The following is a 12,682-nucleotide window of genomic DNA, read 5'->3' as shown; positions in this document are numbered from 1 at the left end:
AAATGTGTTGTCTTACCGGTAAATGTACTAATGACTGTCGATGCGATATCGAAAAACTTGAGTATTTGCCTGCATTAATTGTAATATTATTTCCGTGATAAAGATTATTATTATTATTATTATTATTATTTTAATATAATATAGTATAAAATATTTTTATGCAGGTGTGCATAATTTCTGTACCTGCAGGGATTCAATTTTTCTTCATTTGTACAGGCCAAACAGTCGTAAAAATGAATTATACAACGAAAATTATATATCGCATAACTAACCTGGTCAGAATACGAAAATAGTCTTGCTTTTATTACTGCATTCGTGTATTGAACTGTTTCGTCCATTATTGTTGTGTATATTTTTTAAAAGAACGGTGCAAGCTTAAAACCGTATAGATTTTTAAATCATAATCATATATCGCAGACCAGATGATCTACCTATGTATATTAATTCAGCAACACACCGCGCAATGCACTGATACTTAAATAATTTGCGTATGGTTGCAGATCCGTTTTCTTCGAGAGAAACTAAACATAAAGGGTTTTGGTAAAGGTTATTGAAGTTTAGCTTCGATCCCATGCCATAGCGCCGGTACAATTATAGTAAGTTTCTAAATCGTGACGGTGAACTTTTCGTCTGTGTATCGTAAGTAAATGATGAGAAACGAAAGAAATGCGTGACCTGTGTCATATAATATGATAAAGTATTATAAAAGTGCACGACATTTATAGTTATGTAAAAAGTAGGACGTCCAGAAGGAAAACCGACGACGTAGTGTCTGGTATAGATAAGATACATGAGTATAGTATAACGCGTGTATTGATTGAACGCCATCGAACGCACAATATATTTGAATTGCATGCAGTTTTATATAAAATATATTTTATTGTATATGGTCGTTGGATCGTATAGGTACAAATAATTTTCTTCGTAAAAAATAACAATTATGATATTTAAATTTTTAATAAAAATAATAAATAATAATTTAAATTTAATTTATCCGAATACTAGGAATTGATAAATAATAATCTGTTCGTTAAATCGGGAAATAATAGTTTATTTGCTTATAAAAACTATATATCAATATTTAAATTTGACAATAAAATATCAAAACCTCTTTTAGAACACACAAAAAGTTTCAATGACATAATTACATATAATTAATATAAAACAAAATAAGTTAATTTTAGTAATATATTATTATATTACACTAATCACTCTTCAAATAAAAATTTAAAAGAAATGGACCTATGATAATTATTATTGAAATATAAAAGGTAGCAATAATATGTGTACTAATATGATAAGTATAATAAGTATTAGTACCTATATAGTCTTTAAGAATTCATAGATAGGTACATAAATGATATTCTTTATATAAAATAATAGCATAACATTAAAAATTATGATATTGTTCATTATCACACAATAAGTATATTAATTGAAAAAAAAATATTATTATTGTAAAAATATAATAATTAGTAATAATTAAAATATTATAGTTAAAAAAAAGCAGAAAAAAAGTGTATGGTCGAAATAAATATGCCACTACTCAGGTCGTCACAGCTATTCATAATAATCCACAAAGCACGACGTGCAACAGGCGCCGCCGTCGACTGAGACCAATTAATAGTCCTTGAAAATATCATCGAACGATTGCGGCGGAGATGGACTAAAAAAGTAACGAGTTGATGACGCGAGAAACGCCTGTCAAGGGAAGTGCGGTCCGGCTGGCTCTATAACGATATTAGTCGTAGCACAGCGCCGGTCGTGACTATCGGAAAAATCTGGAAGATAATCCGGAAGGCCGTGGTAAGACGGAGTTTTGCTGACGTTATTGTAAAACAACGAACAATGCCGTAGGGCGGTGCCCCTTGCCGTTCATTGACACCGAACGGTCGGCTGCAGATGACACAGAAGTACAGGGACGGGCGAGTGCAAGGCTATCGCCTCCTGGGCTGTTAGGATTTTAGACCTTACTGGTGCCGCGATTTATTTATCAGTACTTACATTGTACAATTTACAACACTAGCTGTGACTAGGCTTGCTGAGTTTGCTTAATGCGTCTTTATGGAAATAGGGTATAACATAATTTTATGCGTAAATAACATTAAAATATTAGTTTATGAATCAGATAATTGTGTGAGAATCCCTAATTTATTAGGTTGATAAAATAATAATAAAAAAATAAATACAGACTTACATTTTCTACGTTAATTGTATTATTTATACTTTATAGCTTTATATCCATTTATATATTATTTTGTTTATCGTTATTTAAAATAAATAATTAAAAATGCAGGTAACTCGGCATGTTAAATACAATATTATACTGTGTATTATATCGCCACAACATTTTTCGTACCTTTATTGAGTTTAAACTATTTGAAGTATCTAAGTAAAGCGTATTCTTATGTTACTAATATAGTTTCTAGCATTTTAGTTTATAGTTTTTTTTTTTTTTTATGAACTATAATAATAATTGTATACTTTAGTTGACAATTAAGGACACAACAGTTTTTTTTTTTTTTTTTAAGTGGACACAAAATAAACCAAATGACGATGATTGAAGAATTGGGAGAGAGCAGAGCCGTTTATTGTAACTGGCTATTATAATATTAAGAAATGTATGCTGGTATAGTGATGATGTTTGTGTAATACCTGAAAGGCTGGGCCTTTACCTATGATCGCCCATGCCAATTTTTTACGTCAATCCACCCCCGCACGAGCAGCAATATGGTTGGGTTACGCGAAAGAGCGCAAATCGGTGTCGCGCGCGGTAAACCATTAGTCGGATGCACATTCTCCGGCCGACGGCAAAGTGACGAGACCGCGGGCAACGCTTTTTCCGCGGATGCAGCTACGCGAAACACCACTGCTGCTCGGCCGCTAGCGTATACAGCCTCGACGGACGATAGAGCTGTACGGCCGCTAGTGATACCGGTGCGGACAACGACGAGCCCCCTGGTGTATGCCGATGAATCAGCGATGGTGACCACTTACTCGTCGTAAATGATAACGATTTGTAGTCGTTGAATCGAACACTGATTTTTTTCAAATCACCTAGTTTCATTGGAGAAATATGTCTGTAGACTTAAATTGAAAAGAGAAAAGTTCCTGTTAAAAGTATAAAACGAGTACAAAATAATACGAATCCTCGTTAAGATGTTAAAATATGATATTCTATTCACCGTAGGTACTGCGTGTTATACATAAAAATAATCGTCTATAGAAAATAGAAAAAAGCGTTAATTTCTAATATCTACTGGCCGTTCAGAATAATGAACATCACACTATAGCTGGCTAGTAATAAAAAAAAAAAACGTTGTACTCGTCGTCTGGAAGGGGCACGGCATTGGGCGAAACCAGAATTTCGTTAATTTGTAATTCAGAGTTCAAACGTCAAACACCACACGAGAGTGAATGGCTGCGGTCTACGAATCAGCCGACATCGATGAAATCGAATACACCGACTCACCGTTTCCTATTGGGAAGTTTTCGCGTAACGCCGGTTAAACCAAACATTTCTAATTTTAGCGTGATTGATAGAACTTCAGTTTTTGCGTAACCGGTAAGATTTATTTTAACGTGAGATTAAAAACCGCTATCAAGTCCTAAACGTTTGATAGCCGACTACGATAAATCGACTGAAATAACGTGCACGTTAAATCATGAAAAACGACCGATCACGATACCCAAATAACCGCACCGCCATTTGGAGCGCACGACGCGCGAAGACGCATTACGGTGAACACCGTTGACGGGTCTACACGTCATTTTTTACCGGCGTCACGCAAAAACCCATATGAAACACCACCGGTGATCGTATGTTATCGCTGTCGCAATACGACGATCTCGTGCATTGAAGTTGCAGCAGTTGACGAACCGACGGCGCACGTAAGACTGCAGTTCTTAGTCGAAGCCGTCGGATAGGACGACAGCGAGCAGGTACCACCCCCTCCCCCCCCCCGAGAGAGAGGAAGCATGCAGTGGTGGTCTGGCGATGGGTCACCGACGCGCGTTTTCCGGCACCCCGTGGTGTGGCGAGTGCACGGGTGTCGCGGGCTCGGCTATGGACGCGTTAGACCCGCCCCGTGCGTGGCGCCTTTTACAATCGCGCGGTCCGACGGCGACACGGTGGCTGCGTTACAAGGAGTGGACGACCGTGCCACGTTATCGACGGCACCGATAGCAGTTACAGCGATCGTTACCGATTTACGATAGGTCGACAATCGATCGTTACGTAACGGTGCGAGCGGCGACCGACTGCTTGATGGACACGAAACGTCACGAATAATAATGGTATATCGTTAGAGCGATGAGAATGTACCGCATCGCGCGTACAAAGACAAAACGACAAACGGTATAAAAGTTGGCGGGCGGAGAAGCCGGACAACAGCGATGAAAACATCAAAAACGTACTAAAGCGTTTAGCGTCGAGTAAGTGGCCGCGAAGCGGTGCAGCCGCACTAGGAGACGCATGTCAAAATAAAAACGTCCGGCCGGAGGCCGACGAACCGCCGAACGCAGTCGAAGACGCATAAAAACAATACGGTGACCGACAAAGCAGCCGATCAAAATCGCAAATGGCGTTTTGCGGCCGTACAAGAACACGACGTCGGAGACGTCTCAACAACATAATATGTAAAAGTAACGAAAAAAACGAATCTCGCGTGACACGGATTGCGGGAGCGCACGACCGATAACGGTGAACGCGTCTTCGAACGCGGTGACACGGCGGTACTGAACGAGATCTATACATACATGTATCGTATGTCCCGACTGCAGCCGTGACGGTGGTGACGATATGTATTTATATGTTTATTGCGTATCAAAGTACTGTGGTGGCATCACTGACATCGGGTCACGGACTGTATGTGATATTAACGTCAATACGTCATTGATAACAATGACAGTAAGCACAACAATTACAAGGTGACCGGCCGGCGTTCGCATCACCGTCGAAGACGCGCGATTTCCGTGTGATGCGTCACCAATAACACACGAGGTTGACTCGTATATGTGATGGCGATGCACATTACATACCAAGACGTTAGACGAATGGTGAATCGTCGGGCGGCGGTACATTTTACGCACCAAAACGATGTATGGGGTTTTGAGTGTACCAAACACTCGTCACTCGATCTACACTAATTAATTTGTTAATCATATTATGTACATCATTTATTTTTCCAATGCATATAATACAACTTTTAAACGATTATAATCTTCAAAAGACATTCTTAGTGAAGATATTCTTAACATAACGGCTGAAACTTCGCGCAAATCAGATTTATTTAGTATTGTAATTTTTCTTTATATCAATGTTTATACTTAATTAAAGTAGGTTTAGCTAGTTTACATGAAAAAAACTCGTATGTTTATTAAAAAAAAAGTTCTAATTTTTTATAACTGATTTTCAAAAACACCCCCAAAACTTTTTTCTGCGTACGTCCCTGTCACTTATTAGTGACCCCGCTCGTGGTGATTCATTTATGTATTGTTAACGTACCTATCAGCTATCGATAAATGTATGCATCACTTTGACTGTGTTATTCAGAATACACCACATTTGAGAATGTTATAAAATACTAAGACGTATATTATACTTATAAAAATATTCGAAATAATATTCTTCAGAAAAATATACAACACGTGATATGTGTTTCGGTAAACCCGCTAGCTACTATCAAATAGTTTTTACCGTCTTGTTCAAAGAACAAATATGTATACAGCTATATTGTTTGTGTTTTAACGTTTGTAGAAAACTAATATTAATGTATATTGATGTATTTGTATTTTTAGTTATTCACCAAGTACAATGAAACACATTGCTATCGAATACTATTTTTGTAGGACTTCATCGGTAGGTCGTTGCATATAGATTATATTATGCAATATCAATAAAAACCTGTTGACCGTTGACTTCCGGTTAATTAATCTGATCTGAGCAAACTATCCTCTAAGCCTCTAAAACACTGAGGCAGTGGTAACCAATACTACGAGCCCCAATCATTTATTAATCGGCCCACCAAAATTGTTCTAACCTTATCTCCTTCCAAATGTTTACTATAAATTAATAATAACCTTATAGCCCAGTCAAATTAGGAAAAAGTTCGGAACTAATTCCACGAAAGCTGGAGTTTAATTTTTTTTTTAGATCATACCTTACTTATAAACATACTAAAAGTCCTGACACCTACCCCTTGTGCGTAGCCCCCCACCCCTCTTCAAAGGGTGGCGCACCCCTTTCACTTGTTTCGCTTATAACTCGTTAGATTTTTAACTTACGATAAAAATACCCATGACCAAAATTAAAGACCATACAATTTACCATAGACTTGTGCTACTTTTAATATATATATGTTGCGATAAGTGTTATTTTTTTAAAAAATATAAAAAATAATTTTTTTTTATCTTTTTTTTTATTGTGTTTTAGCCAAAACCGTCAATGATACGCTGAAATGACCTATGACAAAAGTTAACGAGCATATTATTTTACATAAGATAACGTTAAATTATTTTAACAATTTTAATTAGCATAAGTAAAAATGTTTTTTATATAAAAAGTGACGATGTAATTGAACAATTTGTTGACAATTACAAAATATAAGAATCAGAAATCTAATTACAATATACTAAAAAAAAAATGTCGAAAGCTGAATTTCGGTATATGAGCAGTTTATACCTTATTTATGAACATACTAAAAGTCTTGACACCTACCCCTTGTGCGTAGCCCTCCACCCCTCTTCAAAGGGTGGCGCGCCCCTTTCACTGTTTTCGCTTATAACTAGTTAGCTTTTCAACTTACGATAAAAATACCTATGACTAAAATTAAAGACCATAAAATTTACAATGAAAATACATTATTTTATTTTACATACATATTTATAAAATTGAAATAAAAAAAAAGTTAATTATGAAACTATTAATTACATACAGTAATTTATAAAATATTTACAAAAATTGGAAATTATACATTTATTTTTATTTTTTCAGACTATAAGCTATGAAGTTAAATATAAAAATAGTGTTGGGTTTTGGGTCCTGAAACAAAATTAATTAATATACTTAATATTTTCATATTTAATTATTTAAATTATATTATGTATTGAATTATTAAAATCATACAGTACCTTATTAATTATATTATGTGGGTCTAATTTTTTTTATTGTCGGTGTGTTGGTTTCTTCTTTTTGATTTCCAATTAAAAATATTTCATCGATATTGTCCTCAAAGTTGTCATCAATATGGTCCTCTTCTACATCATCTATGATCGGTTGCTGATTTAAACATGAACCTCCGTGACAATGCTTGCATATAACCGAGCATAGCAATCCTGCTTTTCGACAGCTACAATTTTGTTCACATGTTTTTGCGCAGGCACAACTGATCACTTTTAAAAGAGTATCCGGCGCTGGTGGCTTTTTCGTGAAAACTGGATTTAGTTTGCCATTATCTTCTTTCCATCCCCAATTCTGTGGATTTAATCTATTACCACGCCACAACTGTATTTGCAAATACACTCTATGTAAATGTTCTCGTGCCGCATCGATAGTAGGCGGAAGTCTAGCTAGTTGTACTTGTTTTTTGTTGGAAGCTGCGGTTTTGTGAAAAATATGATGTCTTAAATTATTTAAAGATGTAATATGGGCTGGAGCTTTATATAATGCTAAAAGATATTTTTCTCCAGCACATTCAATTTCTTCGGGCGATGACGATTCATTATTAAATATTAATAATGAATCGTGTAATTCCGGGTGTTTTTGAACTGTTTTCAGGTGTTTTATTTTGCCTGTCTGAAATAATGACGAAGTAGTATCACATCCACCCACCGCATGGATAAACATAAAATATTGAATCTCATTTTTAAAATGTTCTTGTAAACTTCCAACAGCATAAGATCTTGTTTCTATTTTTCCTCTACCCGGTTTTTCGAATATTATTGTGTTTTTTGGAGGACTTAATGTTAATAACAGTATAAGTAAATCAATATCCTCTCCTATGACCACTACTTGGATATTATCGTCGGTGTTTCGTATAGCTGTATTGACAATAAGTAAATCAGCGTCATCTTCGGCTTGATGAACAAGAATACCCGAAGTCAAAAACTTTTCAGTCAACATTGTTATAAGCCTTATTTTGTTCTCGGTGTTGGATAAAAATTTTTCTTGAGTGGTTAGTACATCCATTGACTCTTCAAAAATTATGTTTGTACTCGTATACATATTTTTTCGTCGCTGTCTTTCTGAATTTTTAATATTTAATTCGGTATTTGCGTATCCATCAAATACAACTATGCAGTTAGATCCATAGTGTCTTTTCACGTAGCTTATATAATTTTCTATGATATTTCCATACGTCGAAGTTGAAGGCCATACAACACGATGCAATAAGAAACCTCCATCGATTACTACAATAACATTTTTGTCCAGAACATTGTATGTGTTTGTTGTAGTTAGAAACACATCATATAAAATTGATTTTTTAGATTTTCGCATTTGACCTGATTCGTCGAACAATGAAAGAGGAATAGGTGATAACTCGTATTCAAAACATTCTTTGAGCTCTTCGTCAGTCTTAACTCTTATCATTATTCTTTGGAAGAGTAATAAAGGATCAATTGAAAAAATGTCATCTCTAATACAAACCGTTAGTTTTTTAGCAAAATCTAAAGGGACTACGCGATTTGCTCGTTGTAACTTGACATCACTAAAATTATCACCTATAACATTGTTCATCGTCTGTTGGCCGACTTCTTGTGCTTTATAACAATTAATTTGTTCATTTCCTACAAATCCTGTTGAAATTGACATAATTTCGTGTAATTCCGGAAAAGGGCTATGTATTTTTAACCAATTTGTAAGTATACCGATATGTTTGTTATCGATTTTCATGCGAGAATCTCGTTGATCAACATGTTGCTCTGACGTAAAATTAAATGTGTTTGTAAATTGTTCAATTTGGTCGGTTATTGTACTTGCAACTGGAGTGCCTATAAGCCAACGAACTAAAACACTATTTTGAAAACCTCGACCATTGATTAAGCCACCAGATGTTTTCATAGACCGCATTAATGTTTGTTCTATAGTCATATCTGACCATGTGCCACACCAAAACTTGCTTGATCTTTTAATTGTGAAGTAACCTTCATTGCAAAATTTTTTAAATTCTCCAGGATGCATGTGTTTTTCTAATTGATACATATCCTGTAGATATAAATGAGCAGATTTGGCGTATTGAAAATGTCCAGTTGAGTGAAAAAAGGGTATCATTTTTTCCACGCATTCTAAATGCAGATACCAATTTCCCATGCGTTCGGCATAAATAAATTGACGAAGAATATGAACTAAATAAAAATATTGTATCCAAAGCGTAGCAGTTTTACCTCTAGAAGCAATTATTTTAATTTGATTTTCTACTTTACGTATGAGATCTTGAATTATTTCTTGGTTTTCTATATCTTCCAAAGTCAAAGTTGTATAATCTGTATTTGAAATATAATTTTTTAAAGTGATTTTATATTCTTCGGTTAACTGAGTTTCGTCCAAAATTATTTTTGAAAGACAAAGCTGAGTTAACATATGTGCGCCTACTGCTCTTGAATATGCATGTCCTGTCATCATTTTATCAATTGAATTCGCTGCATATATAGTGTTCCATAATTCTTTCAAACCACTACCAGCCATAATGTAACCAATTGAACCCATAAATGACATAAGAAGATGAAACCCACCAAGTCTTACTACTATTTGTGGATTTAATTTAGAGGATTCAACAATATTGCGTGCTTTTATGTATAAGGGTTGGTCAAAAGTTACAAAACACGTTTTTTGGTTTAATTTTTTACTTTCTTGAGCTGCGAAAATCAAAACCGAATGAATACAATCGAGTGAGCTTGGTGGTAAGTTTACAAATGGCAAAAAACTTATTTGCGTTTCTTGGTATTCCTGAGAGTCAGTTATAGTTTCCATAAATCCATTCCAACCAGGACATTTTATAACACCAAGCCACTGTGCGCACATCCAGTGCAATTCACTCGGGGACAAATATGTCACATCATAAACAGTAGGCCTAATATTATTAAAATCTTGAATTATTATTTTGTTATTCATATTACCCGTTTTTTCAAATGAAATAATTGGAATTGATGCAATATTGGCCATAGTTTCTGCAGTAACAACAGTTTTTAATTTTTGTATTCGATCATTCCACTGTATAGAATTTTTGGGCACTACACATTGAATTCCACCCATTGTATGAAAAGTATTATAACCATCGATCGTATTAATATTGAAATCAGCATTATCAAAAACAAATTGTGAAAAACTGTTTTGGTTAACTTTTGGTTGTGGGTATAGTAAAGATGATGACTCAAAAACATAAACATCGGTGTATGAAGCACAAAATCCAAAGTTTGAAAAAATATCTATAGCACGTTTTGTACCAAAATGTCTATGCAAATAAAGACCAAGTCCCAATAGAATCGATGAAATGAACGAGCGAGGCCTACAACAATTTATTATGGCATGCGCCAAAGCCACAAATTTATTATCATATTTTTGAGATTTTGTTTTTTTATTTTTACCACAAACTTCAGACAAAAAAAATAATAAGCTCTTTGGTACGTCTTGTTTTACATTATCCATGAATTGATTTGGTGGAGGAAATGAATCGATCTCATAAACAAATGACCTTATATCCTCTCGTATAATAGTAGCTGCTGCTTCGACTATTCTTAACCGTTCTTCTTCTTCATTTGCTTTTTTTGAATTATACCACGCATTTGTTAATACTTTAAATCCTGTATTTTTAAAACACACTACTGCCTTTTTTCCACGGCTCGTTGTAATAATTATATCGTCGCCATACTTATCAATCAATTTATTTTTTAAAGTTTTTTCATCGCACGTTCCTTCCATTTTTTCATGCAAAAAATTTAGACCAAATTGACATTCATTTTCAGATTCTAAAAAATCACATAAATTGGAAAAAGCGTTTGCTAGATCTTCATCTTGTGGTCTCCCTCTTTTCTTATTTTCATCGACTGGATTTGTCGAGCAAAATCTACGTTCACACGATTTATGATACTTCGATTCTTCAGATACCAAACACATCACACTATTCAACCGTTTGAGCACCTCTTTACCCCATTCATCATTTCTTTTGTTCGCTACGTCCATAATTGAGGTTTTAAAATGAAGGGTAGATACTTGTACTATACTATCTCGACGTTCCTTACTCAATTTTTTTTCCAATTCTTTTGAACATTCTTTGTCGCAGAATAAACAATTTTCTTTAAATTTAAATATATAATTTGAACGTAGCTTACCTTTGACAGGTGATATGTTACTCGTACCTTCTTTTTCATTAACATATTTCCTTATGGTGTCTGGTCTTGTGTAATTCTTTCGGCAATCTTTGTGAACAAGTACATTTTCTAAATTCACTAAAGACTTCCATTTATTATCGAATCGCGCTTTACTCGAATTTATAAGATTTGCTATGCCCTTAGCCTTTACAGATACACATTCACTTTCAACACTTAGTTCTTCATCACATATAAAACATAAATTGGCCATTTTTATAAACACTTTCTGAACTGAGAACGTTAATTTAAAAATAATATTTACTCGCATAAATATATCGACTGTAATGTAACAGTTACAGTGTTCACTATTGACTACACAAACATCGACTGTCGACCGTCTACGTATATGCATCAGACACCACCTGGCGAAATACCAGACGCCCTTCGGAACGCCACTACAATCCGAACAATACAACAATAGATCCCCTCAAGATTCAACGTTCACTGAAACCCTGTTTGTGTACACGTGTACTATGGCCGGCTCACCATCCACAACAATTCCGATTCTACGAATTATATCTTTTACAACCATTGCGATAATATAAATAATATAATATACACGTTAATATAATCCAATGACATTATTCATACTGTATATTTTATAAAATTATACGACTATTTCAAATGTACGACTTACAATAATTAAAATTATTAATATAATTTAACATTACATTATGTAAAATAATATGCTCGTTAACTTTTGTCATAGGTCATTTCAGCGTATCATTGACGGTTTTGGCTAAAACACAATAAAAAAAAAGATAAAAAAAAATTATTTTTTATATTTTTTAAAAAAATAACACTTATCGCAACATATATATATTAAAAGTAGCACAAGTCTATGGTAAATTGTATGGTCTTTAATTTTGGTCATGGGTATTTTTATCGTAAGTTAAAAATCTAACGAGTTATAAGCGAAACAAGTGAAAGGGGTGCGCCACCCTTTGAAGAGGGGTGGGGGGCTACGCACAAGGGGTAGGTGTCAGGACTTTTAGTATGTTTATAAGTAAGGTATGATCTAAAAAAAAAATTAAACTCCAGCTTTCGTGGAATTAGTTCCAAACTTTGTCGATTTTTGGTCTAATTTGACTGGGCTATTATTATCGCGCCACGATCTTGTCACTAAACACGGAGAAAATTTTCAGAATGGGTTAGTTTTTTTTTTTTTTTTTTTAAAAAAAAACCTCTATTCAATTTATCAATTTGAAAATGAATATAAATTATATTCAGTGATTTAAATAATACTCCTCCAATCGGAAATATATACACTCCATCAAGTTTTCACATCTATAAATACGCATACTTACGAGGAATA

At 34.4% G+C, this 12,682-nt stretch overlaps 1 protein-coding gene across 1 annotated transcript; it reads right to left on the bottom strand.

Moving 5' to 3' along the window:
• Window positions 1-6,983: 6,983 nt before the first annotated feature.
• On the bottom strand, window positions 6,984-12,455 carry LOC113551606. Its single transcript, XM_026953952.1, has 2 exons — window positions 7,132-12,455; window positions 6,984-7,042 (listed from the first exon to the last, which is right to left on the bottom strand). Exon 1 carries the CDS (start codon window positions 11,717-11,719, stop codon window positions 7,145-7,147), a length of 4,575 nt encoding a protein of 1,524 aa, XP_026809753.1. The 5' UTR covers window positions 11,720-12,455; the 3' UTR covers window positions 6,984-7,042; window positions 7,132-7,144.
• Between the last annotated feature and the right edge of the window lie 227 nt (window positions 12,456-12,682).

Source organism: Rhopalosiphum maidis, chromosome 2 (genome assembly GCF_003676215.2).
Source record: "Rhopalosiphum maidis isolate BTI-1 chromosome 2, ASM367621v3, whole genome shotgun sequence".
Lineage (NCBI taxonomy): Eukaryota > Metazoa > Arthropoda > Insecta > Hemiptera > Aphididae > Rhopalosiphum > Rhopalosiphum maidis.
Note: the sequence above shows the minus strand (reverse complement) of the source record. Positions and strands in the feature narration are given on the sequence as shown.